This window comes from Fringilla coelebs, assembly GCF_963513975.1.
Source record: "Fringilla coelebs genome assembly, chromosome: 25".
NCBI lineage: Eukaryota > Metazoa > Chordata > Aves > Passeriformes > Fringillidae > Fringilla > Fringilla coelebs.
Window position 1 is genome coordinate 3,649,738 of NC_140051.1, and position 23,613 is coordinate 3,673,350.

General features: G+C 44.8%; 1 protein-coding gene across 2 annotated transcripts in view; it reads left to right on the forward strand.

Annotated features, from left to right (window-relative positions):
- Positions 1–10,718: 10,718 nt before the first annotated feature.
- The window catches only part of GRAMD1B (GRAM domain containing 1B), a 115,685-nt gene continuing 102,790 nt past the window's right edge, over positions 10,719–23,613 (forward strand). For both annotated transcript variants that reach the window (XM_084221620.1, XM_084221625.1), the window contains exon 1: positions 10,719–11,182. In XM_084221620.1, the coding sequence (XP_084077746.1) occupies positions 10,821–11,182 (362 nt within the window). In that variant the 5' untranslated portion in view covers positions 10,719–10,820. The remainder of the gene's footprint in view (positions 11,183–23,613) is intronic.

Genomic DNA, 23,613 nt, shown 5'->3' on the forward strand with positions numbered 1-23,613 from the left:
AACAGGCTGGAGAACCCCTGACTGCTGCAGCTTCCCCATCCCAGGCAGTGTTTTCACTCCCCCGAGAGCAGCTGGATCTCCTGGAGCTGGGAATCTCAGCTCCCCGTGCTGCAGAGATCCGGGGCTGCCAGATGATGATTGTTGTTATTTGTGTGACAGGAACCTTCTGGATGTCTGGAGCAGATGCTGTTGAATCCTCACTTCTCGAGGGGGAGAGGCTCAGCCTGCTCCTCCATCTGCCTGGGCTTCTGCCTCCTCATTAGGTGCTCTGAATTTGGGATAAATGTGCAGATTGTTGGGATCTCAGCTGCCTGGGGGATGCATTTTTGTGTTTTAGGCACACAGCTCTTTGTGTATTCATTTTATCTGCTCATTCCTAAGCTTGGAAAAATCTTATAACAACTCCTGGCCTGAGCACAAGGACCTTGTAGGAGCAATTAGCAATTAGTTTGATGCCTGGTTTGGTTCCAGCTGGGATCAAATTCTGTCCTAGCACCACAACAATCCCACAAACTCGGGGTGGAAGTGGAAATTTCAGTGAAATTTGGTGAAAGTTCTGTAAAATTCAAGGACTATCAGAGCTATGACTGTACAGGAACCAAGTCTGTGAGCACACACAAATCTCTGTCCCCTCCATGCCCCAGTCCGGGTAAAAGCTGGTAAAATTATTAATTACTTTTACCATTTCATGAATTATTAATTAGCTGTGCTGTACTGGAGGGGGAAGCTTAATTCAGCATCTGCAAACTCTCCCTGGGATTCTGAGAATAATTCTTTGTATGGTCCAAGGAAATGCTTGAAGCTCCTGAGGTGTTTTCAGCGAGGTTAAACCCAGGGATAACTCCTAAACACACCCAGAGGTGATTGCAGAGATAATTTCACATCTTTTTGCAAAGATCAAAGATGCAACAGGTCCAACCTCTTAGGGATGAAATTTTGGATTATTCTCTTGGAAGTGGAAGAGAAAGAAAATCAACAGATTCCCCCAAAGTGAGCAGATCTGCTGCTTCCTTGGTACACAAATTAATATTTAAAGACCAAAGTTTTGCCTTGAAGAACTGCCTTGAGCAGCTGGGAGTCACCCTGTTCTCAGCAGCACTGTAACTCTGCCCAATTATAAATCCCTTTGGTTATTTTAGACCCAAATCAGGCACTTAGATCAGCTCTGTGCCTCAGATTTAATTACTGGATGTTATTCACACTGATGTGCCAGGTAATTGCCAGATTCCAGTGTGAAAAAAAAAAAAAAAAGACATTTATCTGATGCTTCACTGAGCTCCCACTTATGGGGCTTTTCTTTCTGTTTCATTTCTGCTTTTTTATTACAACCTTGCCAAGGTGTCATTGTGCAGCTTAGCCCGAGGCGAAGCCACGAGAGGCAGAGGAAGATGATTTTTTAGAAAATAATCCTGTAAATGTCATTGTTTGCTCAGCTCTAATAGTGGCTGGCTGGGAAGAAGTGGGAGTGAAAGAGCACGAAGGCAAAAATGAATGGCAGATATATTTATAACTGATGAAAAGATCCTGCAAGGAGCTCAGCATTCATCCCTGCACAGGTTATTGACTCAGATGCTGAGCCTGGGCTGAATAATTTTGTAACTTGGAGTCAGAACTTCAAAAAAAAAAAAAAACCCTGAATTTGTGGTTCAAAGATTTCATCCCTTCCCTCCTTCCAACTCTGTTCCAAATGGAGTGGCAGCATTTGGAATTGGCTTTTTTTCCCACACCTCTCCTGGCTGGAGCTGGAATTTGAGCCTGGAGTATGTTCTGCTTGTGAATTATTAGTTCAAACTTGATAGAAGTTCAAAAATAAAAACCCCAACCCAATAAACTCTTAAATAAGCCGAGTTCAAATGTGGCTAATTTGGATTATTTCTGAGGTTATCAGCTTTTCCTCTCTTCACACAGTGCCACATAAAACAGCATCACCTTGCATTTGTCATGGCCCTTGGTTTAAGATGGAATTTGAGCAGAAATTTGTGTCTTTTGGGAACTTCCCCATGCCTGGAAATCATGGCAAACACTCAACACTGCCATGAAATTTGGTAGGAGCTGTAAACAACGAAAAAAGCAGAGACAAAAGCAGCAGAGGTGCAATATTGAAGTCACCAGATTGATGTTGAACTTGAGAATATTTTCCTCTTGCCTGTAAATTGAGTTATGGCTCAGACAGGGTAGGAGAGAAATTGCCATCATGTGTGTGACAGAATTGGAGAATTTTGAGAATTAAAGCTCAGCAAACACTGGTGGCACCCCCCACCCAAATTTAATAAAGAAAAAAAGGGCAGGGAGATTGTCAGACACATGAATTATTCATTTCCAGCAAAACAGATTTTCTAGCTGGCAAGCAGCTGGATCCCAGAGTCTGCCTGAGCCCTGACCAGGAAGGAGAAGCAATTAGGAATTATTTATTTTCTGTTTTCCACCTTGAAATGGGTGCTGGCTTTGCACTGAAGCTGGTGACAGGACATGGAATGTTCAGCTGCCAGAACTGTGGAAATCTCCTGGACTGCACATTCTGAGAGGCTTTGAGATCACCACGTGCTTTGTGTTCTTTCTTAAATTAAACTTGCACAGTTCCAGGACATCAGGCTGTGCCTGATCTCAGTGTTACCTGGAAGGAAAGTGAGACAAAGTGTGAAATGGCTTTCCCTGAAGGACAAAGGAGTAAAATGCAGGAATTCTGATAGCCAGGCTCTCAGCTCATCTGCCTGGCTTTAAGGAAAAATAAAGATATTTTGGGGTGGTTCTCTTTAGAAATGGCACTGGTTACAAACCAGAATTGCTGAGATTATTTACAGGTGATGTGTGGTGTTCCCTGACAGGTGAAACCTCTGGTGCTGCTCAAACACAACATCATTTCTGGGCACAAATCTTGGGGTATAAAAATAGGAATTACAATGGTTTAATGCGATTTAAAAACCCAAACAGCTGGAGAAGCATCACCTGTTGGCTTCTGTTGCTACTTTTATGTTAAAAGGGAGGAAAAGGGGAAAAGAAAATTCTTTTAGGTGATGCTTTTAGTGGAAGTTGTAGCTCTGGGGTTACTTGGAATCCTAGAGCTCCTGACTCTGGCCTTGGTCGAGATTCCCTGCAGAATCTGACCTTATTTTCCCCAAGAGCCTCACTGGAACATAAAAATGATAATTTTTTGGGGGAAAAAAAAAAGCAGATTTCTGGTGACACAACCTGACAGCTCCAAGCTATTCCATTCTATTAAACACCAACCTCAGCAGCTGCTGGGATCTGGGTCAGAGAGGCTCTGGCACTGGAGCTGTGTGTGTTTATTGAGATTATTTACAACCTGTGCCAGCAGGGGAACCACCCCGGGCATCCTTGGCAAAGGAAAACAAAGGGAAATCTCTGCTGGGAAGCTGCAGCCAGGAGGGAGGTGATTGTTTGGGCAATAGCTGTGGTTGTTTTGAAGATATTCAGGATATTCACCTGTTTTTGTCTGGTGTTTCACACCTGCAGGTGAAAATTCCTGCCCCAGGAATTGAGTTCAGTGAGTTCTGGCTGCACACAGTAAATGTGGGGTTTGCTTTGTGACAGAGCTTCCCCACACTCATTTAGGGTAACCTCAGCCTGGCTGGGGATTGTTAATTATCTCTGAATAAATGCTGCAGGTGAGGGAATGCCTTACATAGACCGCTGTGTGTTTTATACCACACATCTTTTATAAAAATATATATATTTATATACAAACCAGAACCATGGGGATGAGTTTTCTCATAATATTTCATATTTTCATATTTCATGCATCAAACACGTTTTGGGGCACATCATACACCCTGAGAGAGATCTGCGTTCTGTGAGATGTGAGCACTGAGAGGATGCTGGGGGAGGCAGCTGCCCTTGGCTGGTTCCATTTCACACCACAAGTGCAGGATCAGGGGTGTGAATGGCACAGGCAGCTGGAGGAGAAAGGTTTTCAGCTGTCCACAAAGTGTTTTTAAATGGATCTTGGGAGAGGTGAGGAGCACTGACAGTTGTCCTCAGGCATTTGCCAGATTGGAGGCACAGGCTCCAGCAGCTTTGTGGAGGGCTGAGGTGATGGACAGGAATTGTATTTATAAATTCATTTATATTTAGTATAAAGTGAGTTTACCCACCACAGGGAAGAACCTTTCCAGTCCCTCTGTCTGAGGAGTTCAGGGATAGTTCTGATGTTTCCATTTGGCCTCGTGCAGAATGAAACTGAAATCTTTCCCTGGCAGACATTCCCTTCCCTGCTATTTCTGTAGGACAAAGATGTGCTCTTGGAACTGTTCATTCAAGAGACATTTGTGAACAAAGATGTGTTCTTCTCTTGAAATTCCACAAAGGAAGATGATGCCAGCTGTTTCAGAATTGTTTTTGTCTTAAACCTAAGACAGAAAGCAGAAACACTCCAGAACACTCCACTTCCAACCAGGCTGTTGGGAGAAAACCATGACCCAGAGGGAGCAGTGATTTATTCTCTTCAGCTCAGCTGGAGAGCCCTGGGTTTCCTGGACCTGAATTTCCTGGATCTTTATTTCCTGGATCTGGGTTTCCAGGATCTAGGTTTACAGGATCTAAGTTTCTTGGATCTGAATTTCCTGGATCTGGGTTTCTAGGATCTGGGTTTCCTGGATCTTGGTTTCTTGGATCTGAATTTCCTGGATCTGGGTTCCCTGGGCCTGTATTTCCTGGATCTGCATTTGCTGGATCTGGGTTTCTTGGATCTGGGTTTCCAGGAACTGGGTTCTCTGGGTCTGTATTTTCTGGATCTGGGTTTCTAAGATCTGGGTTTCCAGGATCTGGGTTTCTTGGACCTGAATTTCCTGGATCTGGGTTTCCTGGATCTGAGTTCCCTGAGTCTGTATTTCCTGGATCTGGGTTTCCAGAATCTGAGTTTCTTGGATCTGTAATTCCTGGATCGGAGTTTCTTGGATCTGAATTTCCTGGATCTGAGTTTCTTGGATCTGAATTTCCTGGATCTGGGTTCCCTGAGTCTATATTTCCTGGATCTGCATTTCCTGGATCTGGGTTTCCAGGATCTGAGTTTCTTGGATCTATAATTCCTGGATCTGAGTTTCCTGGATCTGTAATTCCTGGATCTGAGTTTCTTGGATCTGCAATTCCTGGATCTGCATTTCCAGGACCAGCCAGGGCAGCAGCAGGGAAGGCACAGCCAGGCACAGGTCCCAGCTCTGGCCAGACACGGATGTGAACTGGAGCCAGGCCATCCCAAAGGGACAATCCAGCCCTGCTCAAGCACTGGTGGGTTTTGTTCTGAGCTGAAACAAGGGCTGGGATGGGGAGCAGATTATCCCATCCTGTTTATGGGATGCAGGAATTGAAATTCCACTCCCAGCTGTGCTGATCAGGGCTTTCCAGGCTCTTTGTACCAATAATTCCCTGCACGTCCCTCCAATGAGAAAGGATTGATGTTGGGAGAGCCTCAATGGCCGGCCTGGAGGGTGTTCTGTAACAAAACCTTCCTTCTTTACTTTGGGAAGTATTTGTTTGGTCTGGGTGCTGAATGGGAGCAAACACCCTGAGCTGGCTGGTCCTGCCTGGGCTGGGCTGGAGGAGCAGGGATTTTACCTGGAGAGGGAAATGCAATGCTCAGAGCCCTTTGTGTCCCCAGGCTCGTCCTCCTGTGCTCAGTGGCTGCTGTGATCACCAGGTCAGGGCTGGGCAGGAGAGGAGCTCCATGGAATTCCTTCACACAGCACACACCCAACCCCAGGCTCCAGTGGAAATTCTCTCTGGTGGATCTGCCCTGAGTTTAATTCATCCCTGATCCCCTCATTAGATTTAGAGGCAGAATGAGCTTCCCCTGCTGATGCCCCAGCAGGATCCCCTGATCAGTGCCAAATCATTCCCTTCCCTCCTGAAGCACAAAGAGAACTCAGAGTGCCAAACAGGTTCTGAAACCTGTGCCCTGCTGCTGGCTGCTGATGGATCATCACTGCCAAGCCATGACATTGATTTAATTTGGATTGTTTGCTATCTTTGGCTCCACTGTCCCCTTGAATCTGGAGCCAGGACAGCGCCTGGAGAAATGAACTGTGAAAGTTCTGCCCCAGTGCTGGGGAAATGCTCCGTGTGCTGAGCTGCTGGAATCACATCTGACAGCTCCTGGAGTTCTGGGGGGTGTCTGAAGCATCTGGGGGCAGAGCTGAGGTGCCTGCTGAAGGTGCTGCTCTGTCAGCAGCAATTCGTGGCTGGGAGTCTTCAGTGGCTGTGGCTGACATGGGAATTCTTCCTTGAGAAAGGGAAGGCACAAAGAGATATTAATCTCTAATTAATGCCTTTTAAACACAGAATATCTATATAAATTAACCCCTGAGAAAGGCCTTTTTCCCATCTTTTTGAGTATGGTTAAAATGGGCAGGGACCAATATGTGGTGGAATAAATATTCATCAAATTGTGGCTCTGACAGCAGAGATTGGACAAATTGTCACCCACAAGGTTGGGGGTGGCAAGGCTGTGATCCCAGCAGGAGCTGAGAGTTGCTGCTCCCAATTTTTTGGGATGGGTGCCCTCCTGTGATACACCTGGCACTTGGACTACAATATGTGCACACCTGCTTTTAATTCAGAGGCTAAAACCCAGATAAATTCAAGTTCTGCACCAGAAAGAATTGATAGAATTGATCCAAAAGCTGATTTTCCCATTGACTGAAGTTTTAATTGAAATATTGCACTGAGGAGGGAAAAACTGAGGCAAGCACGAGCCTCAGTTGGAATTGAGGAGTGAGGGAAGAGGAATGTGTGAATCTTTGTCCCAGACTGCTGTTGGTATTTCCTGCCTGTGGAATTTGTGCCATCTGCCTCGAACAGTGCAGGGATCCGGTGTCACCCAGCCCAAAGCAAAGGGCTCAGGGACAGCAACTGCACCCTCTGAGTGCACTGAAATCAGGATTTGTTCAACACTCACTGCTTGCAGCAGGTTCTAAAATTGTAACAGGGCTCATCTAATTTAATGTGCAAAGAGCAAGATGGGGCTGAAGTCCCTGTCTGAGATCCAGATCCAAATATAGCACGTGTTCTTGTAGAAGGAGGTCAGAATGTGAAAGTAAATGTGGGTAAATGTATCAGGTTTTCATTTAAAAATCATAAAATGACTCCAGAATTTTCACAAAAACATTCTCCAACCACCACCACCACCAAAAAACCCGAACAAACAAAAACCAGAAGACCCAAACAAAGAAAACCCAGAAAACCCCACAAAAACCCAAACAAACAAAAAATTGGAAAAACCCCAAACGAATAAACCCCAAACAAACCCAAACTCAACAGGGCAACAAACAAAAAACTCCCTGCCTGTTTTTGAACTTTGGAAAATCAGAATTTGGACTGAGCTGCAGGTTCCTCAGAACCTGCCACTCTCAGCTGTGTGCACAGGGAGGGAAATCATTTGAAAATGATGTTGCACTTTGGGAAAAAGGGGAATTCTGCTTGAGTTCTTCCCAGGCTGGGAGTGCTCCACTCTCCCTGCCTGGCCTGGCAGAGCCCCCTCAGCCAGATGTGGGCTGAGTGACTCAGTTCAACTTCTGAAGAAGCTGAAATGTATTTCCTGGCCTTGAAAATACCTGCTTTTAATTAATAAAATTGGTTTTTTACCGTGTGCTCAGTGCCAGCTCCTCCTCTGTATTCATCTCCCACTCTGCTCTCCCTGGAACCCACGGGAAAGCCCTTATGGAAAGATCTGCCAAAGAACCTGGGCTCATCTTCTTCCTTCAGGGAAGGGATTTTAATATTTTTACAGGATTTTTCTTTCCTAATTGCTTCATTTGCAAGCCCTTTTCTGAGGGCCCTGGAGCACCCAGAATACCTGAGGAGGAGAAAGGCTGTTGATCAGCCTGGAGCACGGACAAGCATCTGTTTCTGGAATAAACCCATCATTAGCTGGGTGATTAAACTGCAGGAATAGTCACTAAGTGAGGCTCGGGAGAGGGTGCTGGGACAGAAATAGTCCTTGCTCAGGCTGGAATCTCTCACTCTGGGTCAGGTGTTGGTGCTGGCTCCATGGCAGAGCGTCTCTCTTTCCCCAGAGCATCGGGCAGGTGCCCGGCATCCCCTCCGGGGATAAAAATGTGCCGGGAATGCAAAGGAGGGTTGGGCACTAATCCCCGGAGAGCTCGGAGTTAAAGGGGCAGTGCTGGTGGGGAGAACTCCCGCGGTACAGAATGATTTCATGCGCAAAGGAGGTGGGAAAAGGTCTTTAATGCGCTGGAGTTGGGTGGGGATCAGGGTGAGAAATCAGCCTGGTGACAGCAGCAGCTTTTCCTCGGCTTCCCAAAGCTGCTCTGGGCCAGAGCAGCATGGATGAGTCTCCTGTGGATTAATTAGACACTTGCTGTGGGCGTTCTGAGGGTTTGCAGAAGGATCACACCAGGGCTCCAGTTTGACCCCCATTTGTACTTGTTGCTGCAGATAAACCAGGCTCTTGTGCAGCTGATGAAAGATTCCACGGGAGATCAAACTCATTAATGCACGGATCAAACCTCCATGACAACCTCCCCCGGAGCAGGGAGGGGGATCCGTGGAGGTTCACGTTCTCGGGGTGAAAATTCAGGAGTGGTGCCGTGGGGGGTTTGGTTGTCAGAGCCGTGGGAAGAAGGTGAAATGTAATTTTTGGGTAATTATGAGGTAGCCAGGAATGTGTGGTGACAAGGTGGAAATCATGGCAAGGTGTGGGAGAAAAGGGATCAGAGAAGATGCAAAGCTGCCCATTCAGACAAAATGCCAATATTTGTAATACTGGCTCTTTGTCTGAACTGTTGTTTTTTGTTTCTTGGACTTAAAAAGAAAACCAGAAACCACATTTATCTGAGTTTCCCTTTTTAAGTGGGTGTTTGTGGAAGGCATTCTGTTTGTGTGTGTGCACCTGGTGCATGGATACCAAGGTGACAGATTCTCCAGAAATCCATCTGAAGAGCTGTCAAGCTATTAACTTACAGAATGAGCAGAGCAAAAAGGACAGTGCAGAAATTAAATATAGCACTTGAGCATTTAAACTGCTCTGTCATTTGATTGAAATGTTTCCTTCCCCCTTGTTCCTGCTGCTATAAATTTTCCTTTCCTGACACATTGGCTCTGTCCTAGATGGCAGTTTCTGATGTTCAGAGTTCCTGTGAAGTTTATTTTCAAACAAAACCGAGGCAGTCCGTGCAAGAATAACTATTTTGATTTGGGTTGACAAATATTTTCTAACCTGAAGCTAATATTTTTAAAGGTTCAGGCTGTTGAACAATGAAAACTGAAGCTGTGTCAGGTTGATTTAGAGATGGTTTTGTGTTGATTTTTTTTTTTTTGAGAGGGAGAACACGCTTCAAATTCACACAGCTGAGTTTTAGTCACTGCCTTAGAGGATTTTAATTTTAAATCTTATTTTTTTAACATGAAAATGGGGCCTCGTGCAGGATCAATTAGCAAAATTCAGAGGATGCTGATGGAGAATCTGTCGCAACATTTTCCCTGATTTGATTTCGTCACCAGAATTTTGCAAGCCGCGTCCTTTGGCTGCTGCTCCGGGTGTCTGACCCTGGCTGCGGCTCCCTTGGGGTGCGGATGCCTGAGACCTTCCCCTGCAGCGCCTTTGTCCCGCTGAGGATCCCGCTCTGCGCTCTGGCCGTCCTTGCGCGCTGTCCCGCTCCTCGCCCCTCCATCCCCCGCGGGCATTTTGGAAGCAGCATCGCCCCAGAGAACTCTTTTAAATCAGCTTTCACTGGCGTGAAACTGAGCTAAAAGCCCGACCAGTTCTGCTGCCCCCTGCTGCTGCTGCTGCTGCTTTTTTGGCTGTTCCTCAATCCCCCTCCTCCTCCGGCTTCTCTGCGAGCAGTCAATGGGGAACCAAAAGAGAAAAACAACAAGCCACCCAAACAAACCCAAAAAAACCCCAAAAAACAAACCGAACAAAACCCAAAAAGCAAAACCCCAAAACAAAAACAACAACATAAAAACCCAAATAAATAACTGCAACAACAACAAAAAAAAAACTAAAAAAAATGAGATTATTGTGAAAGAAGGCTCAAAGTCAAAGCTCGCTCGCTGCCTCCCTCTCGGGGTGGGCTGGCTGAGCAGGAAGGTGGGACAAAAGGGACAAAAGGGACAAAAGGGACAACCCAGCCCAGTTGGCTCCTCCGGGAGGCTCTTCCCTCTCCTTCGCCCTTTTCCCCGCCGGATCTGTAGCAGCAGCGCGCTCGGTAACACAAGCCCTGTCTGTCGGGATTAGGAGCGCGGTTACACTTGCGACAGCTGCCCGCGTGTGTCTCACCCGCTACAGAAGCAGCACAAGCTGCTCCTGCTACTCTTTTTCCGGATTTTTATCGAGCCTTGTTCCTCCCCTCCCTCTGTTTCTCTCTCTGCCCTCCCCACAGCTCCACGCCGCTCCTCTCCATGCTTGCCTCGTCTCTCGAGAAGAACCACAGCCGAGTTTTCCCCGAGCAGCCCCGGGAGACTTTTCCTTTCCTGAGCCAGCAGAAGGCAAAGGGGGGCTGGGGAGGGCAGCTGAAAGGCGGCCAAGCCTTGTGGCAGTGCTGAACCCGCTTTGAGAGAGAGCGGGCAGGGGAGGGACCTTTTGTAGAGGAGAGAAGGAGAAAAGAAACTTGAAACTGGCTTCCCTTGTGACATGTGTGTGTCCCGGCCATCCCCTCCCACCGCGCTGGGTGCTCAGTGAGAGCACGTGAAGAACATGAGGTTTCCTGCTTGAGAGGGAGGGCAGCGCCGGGGAGAGAGGGAGGAGGAGGAAGGAGGAAGGCGAGTTGTGGCTTTGCGGTGTGGTTTACGCCGAGATCAGAGCTACAAGTGCCGGGGGGTGGGAGCAGAAGGAGAAAGGGCGTCTGATGCCAGCTGCCAACATGACAGAAACGCTGCAGCTCCCGGCGCTGCGGGTCCCCGAGCAGCAGGTGCTGGAGGGCGGCTGCGCCTGGTCCAGCTCGTCCACCCCGACCCTGCGCAGGAAGCGCTTCAAGATGAGGCGGATGAAGAACGTGCAGGAGCAGAGCCTGGAGGCCGGCAGGTACCAGGAGTCTCCTTCCTCCAGCAAGGAATACCTGCAGCTCCCATCCATTGAGATCACCCCCTCCAGTGACGAGGACACCCCCTGGTCCAACTGCTCCACTCCCAGTGCCTCCCCGCGCCGCAAGCGCTTCCTCCTTCGGAAGTGGCTGCGCGTCCGAGAGAAGAAGGAGTGCAGTGAGAGCAGGTAGGTCCTCTGCCCGCTCCCCCTCCCTGCTCCCGAGGGGATGCTGCCCAAAATAGGCTGGAGGGGTCGGTTGTTCCCCTGGATGTGGCTCTTCCCGGACTTTGTCCTCGCCCGTTGGCTGCAGCGTGGCGCGGTGTTGGTTGGATGTGCTGGTGCAGAGGAAAAGGCCTGGGAGCTGTTTGGGAATGGCTCTGTCCTTGCTCCAGGTGACACTGAGCCAGTGGGTGAGAAGGTTTACCCTCACTGAGGTGTCCTGAGGAGACCTGAGAGAGAGGAGTGACCTCTCTGCTGTAGCTTATTAATTTATAAAGAACTTTCATCAATGAATACGTGCCACTGAGGATTTGATAATCCCTCTCAGCAAGTTAACATTGAAAACCATCTCTTGGTCTAGGAAATATTGCTGATTTTCACAGGTGATGATGCCAAACCCTGCCAGTATTTTTGGGTGATGCTCACTCCTACCACTGAGACTTCCCTTGAGATCCCTAGCTCAGTCCTGGGACAAAGAGGGGACAAGAGGGACAAGCAGCCCAGTAGGTCTGTGTGTCAAGGTGGCTGGGCTCAGCCCTTGGCAGCTCTCCAGACCTGAAAGTCACACAGTCCTTTGGCTGGAAAGGGCACAAATCCCTCCCCAAGGCCTCCAGCAGCCTGTCAGCACCGGGAATGAATGCCCAGGCATTGTGTTGTGTGGCCACAGGAGATAAAGCTGCACCTTGTGTGACCCTCTGCAGGGCACCCCACATGCAGGGGGATGAATTAACTCTTCCTTTAACAATCCACCTGCAGGGGAATTAATTAACTCTTCCTTTAACAATCCACATGCAGGGGAAGGAATTAACTCTTCCTTTAACAATCCACATGCAGGGGAATGAATTAACTCTTCCTTTAACAACCTGCCTTTCCTGAAGGCCCCAAAACACACAAGACACTTTCTCCAAGAAATTGATAGAAGTTTATAAATCCTTAGGCTGGCTTAGCGTGGGCCAAGTTTTCTTCCACTGTTTTCAGCTCCTGTGCAGCTGATTTGGGGTTGTTTTTAAAGATGTGCTGCACTTCCCAAAAAAGAGAAACCTTTATCATTTCTGTACCCACCAAACCACACTGACTCACTGCCTGCTGTGGTGCTTGAGTGTTTACAGGGCAGAGCTTTGAATAGCCACTCTGATTATCTGATAATTTTTTCTTTCATCAGGTCCCTTTAGCAAGGTCAATCTGTCAGCTTATTAATTTTTAAAGAACTTTCATCAATGAACGCATGCCATGGAGGATCTATAATCCCTCTCAGCAAGTTAACATGGAAAAACATCTCTTGGTCTAGGAAATATTTCTGATTTAAGAAATAGTTCTGATTTAGGAAATAGTTCTGATTTAGGAAATAGTTCTGATTTAGGAAATAGTTTGGATTTTCACATAGCAGTGGTGGTGCAAGCAGGGATTCAGGAATGCATGAGTCACGTGCTGAAGTGTCAGATTATTGAAGTTGTGGTCAGAAGTTCAGAGGATGAAGGATCCAATCCTTCAGCTGAAGGACTTAATTTGGATTTATTGATGATGAATGAGTTTCAGGCAGGCCAACACATGTTTATTTTGGTGTGAAGGTGGAAGAAAGAGCTGTTTCCTTGTGCATTTGTGTTTGCAAATGTTGCCATGCTGACAATTTCCTGTCCATTCATCCCCAAGGGATTTTTTGGTGATGTTTCCCAAGCAGTGACTGGAAGGAAGTGGGGGATGGCTTAGGTGGCATTAGCACACCACAGCCAGCCTGGCACCTCCTTTCTTCACCCGCAGCAGGTTCCAGATCTGCCCCTTCTGCCGTGGCAAACACGGGGCTCAAATGGCATTTTTCCCTCCTAGCCCAGGTGGAAAAACCTGATTTGGTCACGGTGCTGAGCCTTGGGCTGGCAGAGTGCAGGGATCAGCCCTGGGCTCTCCCAGCACACAGCAAACAGCCCAGAGGAGCACGTGAAAAACGCCAATTTTTAGAATTTAGAATTTTAAAAGTTTAATAGTAATAAAATGGTTATAAAGATAAAATTAGAGTAATAGTAATTTGGACAATTTGGATTAGGACAATATGAGACAATAAGAACAAAGAGTTACAGACAGTCTGGGTGCCTCTTTCAGGGCAAAATAAGCCCAAAAAAGGCCCCACCTTAACAGAGGATTAACCCTTCAAAGCAGCAGCCTGTTGCACATTCATACACCTCACACATGATGCATCAATTCCATTCACACACAGGATTCTGGCTGGGCAGTGCCAGCTCCTTCCTCTGAATCCTGATGGTGTCTTTAGAGCTGAGTGAGGCAGGAAGAAGTTCGTTTCTTCTGATAATTGGGCAATAAATTCCCTTTCTCTGAATGATTCAGGTGTCCTGTGGCTGCTAGCTCAGTGGGAGTGCCTCATTCCTCTCTTTTTAAAAAATTATTTTACATAGCACAGTTTCTATTTACACATTATGCTATAACCTAAAACTATATTTAAAAAAATTAATACAGCATCGCTTTCTACCATAACACATATAATATTCATTGGAATATTTGCAAAAAGCCAGTCACAAAATACCCATTTTTCACAAGCAGAACCTGTGGGGAGCTGGCCATGGAGAGGGGGATAAACCCTGAGGGGTTTGTGGCATTCATTTGACAGAGACCTGGGATAAACTTTGCCCCCAGTGAAATGGAACTTTTGCAGGGCAAGAAGCTGTTTTGCTCTGAACCAGAAATTGCCTGTTTGCTGCTTGAGCAGGCTCAGAGAGAGCACCTGCTCTGTCCTGCTGCTGTCCTGCTGTGCCACTGCTCCCAGTGTCACCTCTGTGCTGTGTGATGTGCTGGGTGTCACCCTGTTCTTCTAAGCTCTTCTAAGCCCTCTGATGTTTCCAGTCTTGTAATGAAGTTTCTCACGCACTTTTATGTGAATAATTATTGGTTTACATTCTTTTCTGGAAGAAGAAAAATTTAATAGACTGTTAGTTTGCCCAGTGTCATTGGAGAAGTAACACTTCCATCCTCCAATCCACTGTCGCTTTTGAAAGTCTATAAATATTAGAGTCAAAAAATAAACTGTCCCCTCTTCTTACCTTAGAGTTCCAGTGTCTGCACTGTTTTATTTTGTGTGCTGTTGCAGCAGCTGAGGGGTTTTGTGCAGCAGATCACTCCCTAAGCTTCCATTTCATCCATTCACTTGCTGTTCAGTGCTTGGCCTGCCCGGTGTCCCAGGTGTCCCCAGCCACCCTGTGCTGGGAGTGCAGGTACCCCATGAGGAGTGCAAATCCCCAAATTTCACCTGGTGAAAGCAGCAGCCATCAGGCTGTGACCCCCACTGGAGAAACAAACAGAAATGAACACAGTTTGCTCCCAGTCACTCCATTTCTCTGGCTGAGCTGCCATCAATCTGCAGTGCCACCGTCACATTTTCTGGAAAAATCCCTTTGCCCAGGATTTCTCTCCTGGGAAGCTGAGAAGCCTCAGAGAAAAATGAAAACAATAATTGTCTGATTTGCTTCTCCTGTGTTTTGGTGTTTGGAATGTGGCCTGGAGATTGTTCACCAACTGCTCATTGTTTGATCAGTTTCATGTGAATTGTTTTTACTCAATGACCAACCCCAGTCCAGCGGTGTCAGACTCTGGAAGCTGACACGAGTTTTCATTCTCATTCTTTGTAGCCTTCTCTCTGTATCCTTTAGTACAGTTTAGTTTAGCATTCTTTAACATATATAATATCATAAAATAATAAATCTTCTAAGAACATGGAGTCAGATTTGCTGATTTCCTCCTTCGTCCTGGGGACCCTGCAAATTCCACAGTGCTGTGTGGGAACCCAGCACATCGCTCTGGATGTCCAGAGATACCCAGAGAACCCTTGGGGGGCTCAGAGATCTTGGAATGTTGCCAGAAGCACCTGGTGGCTTGACTTTGATCCCTCTAGGGATGTGCCACCTGTGTATGAGGATATGAGAATCACTGGGGTTTGAATGGTGTAAAAACAGTATATTTGTAGGGTAAAACACAGGTTTGAAGGTTTTGGTACAGGGGGTTATGGAGACAAGGTGGAGGAATTTAGGTCTGCCTCGTGGTTCTTCTTTCTTCTGCTTATCATTCATTTTCTGTGTGATGTTGGCACTTGTGGATTAATTCTTGGTGAAGGTACACTTGGCAACAAGGGTGAAAGGTATTGGGGATAAAAGGTAAATATGATTTACGTAGGTTTTACTATAAAAAGACACGACTGCCCCGTGGGTGGTCAGAGTGCCTTTGGCTGCCTTGCTGGTCAGATCCTGGCTGGGCAGAGAGAAAACTTTGCAGATAAGAAATAATGAACAACCTTGAAGACCAAAAATCAGAGAGTCCAGCCTCATCTTTTGGAGCCTGATCTCGAACAGAACCATCCTACGTGTGTCTGGCAGAGACAGACAACAGCCGACCCGGACACTGCTGGAATTTCATTTTTGGAGCCTGGGAGCTTCCATCCCTGTGCCGTGGGCAGGTGCCTGGGTGGAGGCAGGGTTTTATCAGGAGATCTGGCAGCTGGCAGGGAGCAGGCTGTGCTGCAGCTGAGCTGCCCCTGGCTCTGTGTCCATTAGCACACAGTGAATAAACAAACCACAAACCCTTCCAGCTCTCCAGTGCTCCAGGTCTGCCTCTCCCACCCGGAAAATCCCACCTGCTGGTTGGTTTTTAACAGCCTGGGTAATTGTGAGCTTTGTTTCACTAAAGAAAGAGAAAGGAGACATCCAGAATGAGAATAAAATCTGGTGACTGACCAGAGTCCTGGCACAGCCGGACTGGGATTGGTCATTAATTAAAAACAATTTGCATGGAACCAATCAAAGATGCAGCTGCTGGTGAGAAACCCTGGAAGCACATTCCAAGCAATAGGAAAATTATTGTTTACATTTCTTTCCTGAGCCTTCTCATCTTCTCAGGAGAAAAATCCTGGCAAAGGGATTTTTCAGAAAATATGACAGTGGCACTCCATGTCTGCTTTTCTCACCCAGAAACTCCCCTGTGCTGGTTGGTTTTTAACAGCCTGGGTAATTGTGAGCTCTGTTCACCTGCTGGGTCCCTAAAAGCTGACAGAGCAGGAGGGAGAATGTTCTTTTCCTTCCATGAAAGCCCAGGGGTGCCTGGGAGAGCCTCTCCTGCCCCTGTGCTCAAGTTGAGAGAGCAGGAAGGCAATTCCTGGGGGGCAGGACTGGCCCTGCAACGTGTCCTTGTCCACAGAATGATGGCCCAAACCTCAAGGCTGCTGCATGTCGGGGTCTCTGCTGCTCACAGTGACCCTGAGAAAAGTTCCAAAGTCTCTTTTCCCAGCCTGGTGGCTGAAGAAGGAGTCAGAGCTCTTCATTTCTCAGTCTCAAGGTTGTTTGTTGTTTCTTATGTATAAAATTCTTTCTCCTGTCCAGCTGAGGTCTGTTCAGCAGGTCAGTCAGAGGCACTCTGGTGTTATCTTTTATACTAAAAACTACATGTGCATTATTTACCATAACTTCCCAATACCCATCACCTGTGTCAGACAGTGAGCTCCTACTCTAAACCAACCCAAAAGTGCCACCAAGAAGAAGAAGGAGAAAGGCTGGACACACCCAGATTCCTCCATCTTGCCCCCTCCACCCCCATTCTAAACCCCCAAAATTCTACTTTTTCACCCTCTGATAAATTTACAATCATTCTACTTAATTTGTCGTGGCTTGCAGATTTCATCTAAGGTTGGTGACTTGCTCCAGGGGTCATAACCAAAACCACAGTTTGCATTTTGGGCTCTGTGCCAGGGTCTCTGAGCCCCCTGGCAGGGGTCCTGGCTGCTCAGGACAGACAGAGGGATGTCCTGGCTGCTGACAGCTGTACAGATGATAAACAGGATGGTTTTTTATAAGGGATGCAGACAGCTCCTCCTCTACCCCTCACCCACCATTTGCCAGCCAGGTAATGAAGTTATTTACCTTTATAAACCATGAACCCTGCACACAGGTACACTTTTTTAAAATTTTATTTTTATTTTTTATTAAGACATGCTGATGTTTGTCTCTTCAGCCTGGTGGCATTTTGCTGTGCATGCAACCTGCATGCATTATTGATGTGGGCATAAGGCAGCTGATCAGATTTAATTTATTATTTACCTCTCCGAGCCAGCCTTGCTTGTAATTTCAGGACCTGCAGGTGGTTTTGGGGCAAGAATTGCTGAGTAGATCATTCAGGCTTCAATTTAAGGACAGCTCTGCCTTTGGCCTAAGAGCAGGACTGGTTAAGGATGAAATGTTGGTGCTGCAGAAGATGCCAAATTGTGGATTTTGTTGGAGCAGTTTGTGCAGCAGCTCTTGACGCTCCTGTGGATGAATTTCTGCTGGAAACTCTGACACTCACTGTGGGTTCATCCAAAAGGAAAGACTGGTCTGAGTCCTAAAATGCCTCTGACACATTGAAAATGAAGTGTATTGTGAGAAGAATTCCATCCCAGCTCAGAAAAGTGTCAGTGCTGAGGAGCTGGAGGTTTCTTGAGCTGCCAGCTAGGCAAATGTGGAGGTTTTTCAGATGAAATCCTGATAACTTATCTCAAAGTGTGGAACAAAGGAGGGGAGGCTCCAGCACTGGGTCTGAGGCTGTTTCCCTTCACATTCTGAGGTAAAAATTCTCCTTTTTTTTTTCCTTAAAAAACTTTCTCTTGATCCCTCTAGTGATATCAATGAGTTAGCAGTGAATTGGTTTGTTGGAACTTGAGCTAAAATCATTTACAAATTGGTGGCTTAGATATTTTGAATTGGCTTATAAAGGTGATTTCAAGTAGCCCATCATGCTTTTGCTTTCCTTAATTAAATTGAAATTCACTCTGAGCATTTCTAGGAATAAATTAATGGTCATTCCCCTTTTTCTGACTTCAACATGTGTGGAAAACATTGTGGTATTTTCTAGAGGAAAAAACCTGAGTGATGGGATATTTTTTTTTCCCCCCTAAGAAACTGCTGATTGTGAGAAGTAAAAAACCAAAAAGCTGCAAGATTAGGGTCATGGATCCTCTTCAGTTATGGAAAAGTGACCCAAATCTTTGGGAATATCACACAGGGGTTTCCTGGTGGAGAGGGCTTTATGTAAAAAGAAGGTATTTAGGGTGGGTAAAATGCCAATGGATTCGAGCTGCTGCTTCTGGCAGCCCTGCAATCTCAACCATCAGGGGCAGGATCAGGTTCCAGTCCGTCCATCCCGCTCCTTTTCCCACTTTTCTGGCTCATTATGAATGGCTGTAACTACAAGGAGGTGATATCTGCAAAGGCTTCAGGGTTATCTGTGTCCTGAGCTGCTGGCTGAATGCAGAGGCAGCTGATGGTTACTCAGCATTATCACAAAACACCAAATATCAGAATTGCTTGATGTGTTTGGTGCTTCACCCAATGGCACTGTAGAAACAGCCAAGATGTTTGCAGAATTCCATAAGTCAAGATCAGAAAAGAAAAATCTGCAGTTTCAGAAGTTTGAAACTGCAACAGGTGCAAATTAACTTTCTATAAACGTTTGGCTTTTGTTAATCACCAAGGAAGGATTAATTCACAGGAAGATTTAATTCACAATAATCCATATTGGCTCACATTAGTCAGAACTAATTTCTGAACAGACAGCTCCGTTTATATTGCAATATTTGAACCAGTGAAATACTCCTCTGACATTTTCTAGGCAATACTTCCTTTCTTCTTATAAACCAAGATTAAAATCTTACAACAAAAGCGTGTTGCTGCTATCTTCATGCTCTTTAATCTGTTCTACAAAGATCACCAAAAAATATAAAAAAAGAAGGAGCAGATGCTTCATAAGCTGCTTTTCATATTGTTATTTATTCTTTTCATATTGTTATTTATTAAGTACTAAGTTATTAATTAAGGCTGGGCTGGTTGGGGAGCTCTGGGCAGCCCTGGGGGGTTTTGGTCGCTCTGTTTTGAGAAGTTGCAGAATGAGCAGCTCCAAATTTTGCAGTTCTCAGTTTTTGCTGAACTTCCACCTCCCAGCTGTGCCCCAGAGGGAGGAAATGGGGCTGCTCCTCTCTGAGCAGAATTGGGAACTGGGTGTGCTCTGGGCTCAGCTGGAATTCTTGTCAGAATCTCATTTGTGTGCAGAACTTCAGAAAATCCATGAGCACAGACCTGAGTGGTGTGATTTTATTTTATTTTATTTTATTTTATTTTATTTTATTTTATTTTATTTTATTTTATTTTATTTTATTTTATTTTAATGTCATTCCATTCACTTTAATGGTCATTCCCCTTTTTCTGATATCAACATGTGTGGAAAATATTGTGGTGTTTTCTAGAGGAAAAATCCTGAGTGATGTGATTTGTTTTTTTATTTCCCCCTCAGAAACTGCTGATTGTGAAAAGTAAAAAAAAAACCCAAAAAGCTGCAAGATTAAGTTACAGATCCTCTTCCATTATGGGAAAGGGATCCAGGTCTTTGGGAATATCTATGTGCTGTCTCTTCTAAGCTGAAATTTCAAAACACACAAATGATGGCTTAGTAGCAACTCAGCATTAATGTAACTTTTTCAGTTTTGAACCTGCAGGTTCAAATGAGGCCTGAAGTGCTCCCAAAAAAGTGATTTTATTTATTTTTTTTCCTCATCTGCTGCATGCCTGGGGGTGCTGATGTGCTGTTTGTTGGGACTGCAGAATTTTTGCCATTTGTTTCTGGTAGTCTGTGCCAAGTGACTGTGAATTCCACCAGCCCTGGCATTTTTTAAAATTTATATTTTTTGGGGTTTTGTTTTGTTTTGGTTTTTTTGTTTGTTCATTTTTGTTTGGTTTGTTTTTTGTTGTTGTTTTTTGTTTGTTTGTTTTGGGTTTTTTGTTTTGTTTTGGTTTTTTTTTTTTGGCTGAACTTCACAGCCTTTGTGCAGTAGTTTGTGGTTTTCTTTTAAAATATTTGCCTTCCAGTATTTGTGTGGTTTAGGGTGACCAGTCACCCCGGAGTATTAACCAGGAGTGATTTACAAACAAAACGCTGTTGATCTTATCTGCTCAGCAAATATTTGCCTTTGGGCCATCTGAGATCCTGCCCTGCCTGTGCCTGCCGATGGAATTTCACATTTCATTCCCATTTCCCTTCTCTCGGTGCCTTTCCGGGGGTTTCTGCTGCTGGTGTGTAAATGAGATGTTGGTGAAAGGGCTGGGAGGTTGGTGCTGATGTTTTCCTTTGTGAAAAGGAAAATATCAACGCCACTTTGAACCCTTTGATTTATTAAAAATATGGATATTGATCCGGCACCGATATCCAGCTGCAAGGGATAAAAACTCTGTGACAGTTTAGAGTTAGAAAGTTTAAAGTTAGAAAGTTTAAAGTTAGAGAGTTTAAAGTTAGAAAGTTTAAAGTTTAAAGTTAGGAAGTGTTTGTTTGTTCATTGTGGGACAGCTCCCAAATACACACCACAATTCCCAGGTGATTAGAGAATCCCTTTATTCATACAGGTATTGAATACCCAAAATACAAATTCTAACTTTGGTACATCCCATTCCCAATATGGATCTTGATCCAGTACTGAGATCCAAAAACTCTCTGACAGTTTAGAGTTAGAAAGTTTAAAGTTAGAAAGTTTAAAGTTAGAAGTTAGTGTTTGTTCATTGTGGGATAACTCCCAAATACACCCCACAATTCCCAGGTGATCCCAGAGCCCTTTTATCTGTACAGGGATTGAACACCCAAAGTACAAATGCACATTCATAACTCCAATGTGGATATTGATCTATAGATCTTGGATACCCAAAAACTCTCTGACAGTTTAAAGTTAGAAAGTGTTTGTTTATTTTGAGATAACTCCCAAATAAACACTGCAATTTACAGGTGATTACAGAGACCCTTTATTCATACAGGTATTGAATACCCAAAATACAAATTGTAACTTTGGTACATCCCATTCCCAATATGGATATTGATCCAGTACCAATATCCAAAAACTCTCTGACAGTTTAGAGTTAGAAAGTTTAAAGTTTAAAGTTAGAAGTTAGTGTTTGTTCATTGTGGGATAGCTCCCAAATACACCCCACAATTCCCAGGTGACCCCAGATCCCTTTTATCTGTACAGGGATTGAATTTGTATCCCTCACTACCAATTGTCAATTATAATTTCTTTTTTAAACAGGTGGTACTGAACCCAAAGCCTTACGAATCAATGGGTTAATTAAACAAAATATTCATCTGGAATTCTCACTAATAGCTGGGATTTTTTCTCTTTTTTTTTGATAATGCCCCAAACTCTTTCACTGATCCCATTTTCCAGCACAGAGCTCTTTCTGTCCTATTTCTCCCCTCATCCCACTCATCCTTCACTGTGGAAAAAATTGAAATTCCTTGGATTAAAATTCTGCCAAAAACACCCAGAGGTGGAAAAGCACAGCGGGTTTCTCACCCACACCTGGAGGGCACAGGAGTTCCAGAAGGTTCTTGGTGTGCCAACGTTGACCTGAGTGCCTGAACTTTGTGAAATTGTGATAAATATCTTTTCTGGGAGAGCTGCTGAGCTCTGGAAGGCCGTTCATGCATAAAATCAGAGATCCTGGCTCTGCCTCATCCTCCAGAGATTGAAATCTCAGAATAAAATGAGACTTTTCTGCCTTTTAAAGTGAATATTAATAGTACAAGATCTAGTTTATAGCTCAGAACTTCCCAAGTGCAAGAGAAATATTTAAATATTTAAGGCAAAACCAGCAAAATTCAAATTTGCTTCAAACAAAGTGTGTGGGATCAGAACACCTGGGTTTAGTCAGTAGAAAAAAATGGGGTTTTTGAGCTTGGGCTGCCTGGGTAAATTGCTTGCTGGAAGCAGCATCCTCAAAGATTTAATTGTTAAAAGGCCTGGTTAATCTGTGCTGAGGATTTTTCTTCATTTTCTAAATAATAACTAACGAGGTAGCGTGAGAAGTAAGGAGAAACCACAGGGCATGAAGCTGAAAGTATTTTTATTGTCTTAGAAATGATAGGAACAAAAGGGACACCCTGGGCTTGTGCACCTGAAGATTTAAACCTTCTCCAAATTCCAGTTTAAACTTTGTCCAAATTCCAGTTTAAACCTTCTCCAAATTCCAGTTTAAACCTTTCCCAAATTCAGATTTAAACCTTTTCCAAATTCCAGTTTAAACCTTCTCCAAATTCAAGTTTAAACCTTTTCCAAATTCAGATTTATACCTTTTCCAAATTCCAGTCTAAACCTTTTCCAAATTCCAGTTTAAACCTTCTCCAAATTCCAGTTTAAATCTTCTCCAAATTCAAGTTTAAACCTTGTCCAAATTCAAGTTTAAACCTTGTCCAAATTCAAGTTTAAACCCTGTCCAAATTCAGATTTAAACCTTGTCCAAATTCCAGTTTAAACCTTGTCCAGATTCAAGTTTATCACTGCTGAGCTTAGGAATGAAGATTTAAACCTTGTCCAAATTCAGGTTTAAACCTTGTCCAAATTCAGGTTTAAACCTTGTCCAAATTCAGGTTTAAACCTTGTCCAAATTCCAGTTTAAACCTTGTCCAAATTCAGATTTAAACCTTTTCCAAATTCAGATTTCTCACTGCTGAGCTCAGGAATGACAGACTCAGTTTTGCTGATTTCCTGAGGGTTTTATCCAGCTTTTTGCCTTTCTCTGTGGATACAAAATCCTGTCTGAATCCTTTTTTTTCCTTGTTATTCCTCAGAACAAATCCCACCTTTCTTCATCTCCTGTCATTATCCCATATTTTAAATTGTCATTTAACTGTTCCAAAGGAACACTTAATAGCAGGTTATCCTCAAATGGACTGAAAAGCATCACAAAACAACAGGCTCTGCATTTCAACCACTCTTGAGTGAAATTCACTAAATTTCAGTGAATTTAACAGCTTCACTGCCTAATATCCAAAAGGTTGAAATAATTTCACGTTGTGTGAAAAGCTTCCCAAACCTTTATGCAAAGTGCTGAAGGGACAGGTGGGTGAAAAGTGATTTTTCCTGTGAGTTTTTAATTGCTCCCAAGCTGGAGCTGAGGTGTTGAATTTCAATGAGCTGCACTACCTGGCTCCTGTTAAATTTTAAACCTGCATTTGGAATGTGAACTTTATGGGGTTGGATGAAGAGGAAGAGGTCTAAGGTTCATTTTGAGCCGTCCCAGAGGGAGTTTGCACGTGCTGCTCCCAGTGCTGCTGGTCTGGGAGAGTCTGGGAATTCTCCTTGGGTGAGTTTGGCTCCATCTGAGCTGAAATGGGAAATTTTGCTGGGAGGGTTTTCTATGCAGAAAGAAGAAATCAGAGAAATCATCCCTGCAATGCTTCTTCTGATCAAAAAGGGGAATTCTTTGGCAGAGGTGGGCAAATATATTTCCCTCTGTGCTCTTCCCCAGCCCACTGGGCCACAATGAACATCAGAAGTGCAAGAAAAAGCTTTATTTGCTTTATTTGCTGCTCCCAGCACTGCTGGCCTGGGAGAGTCTGGG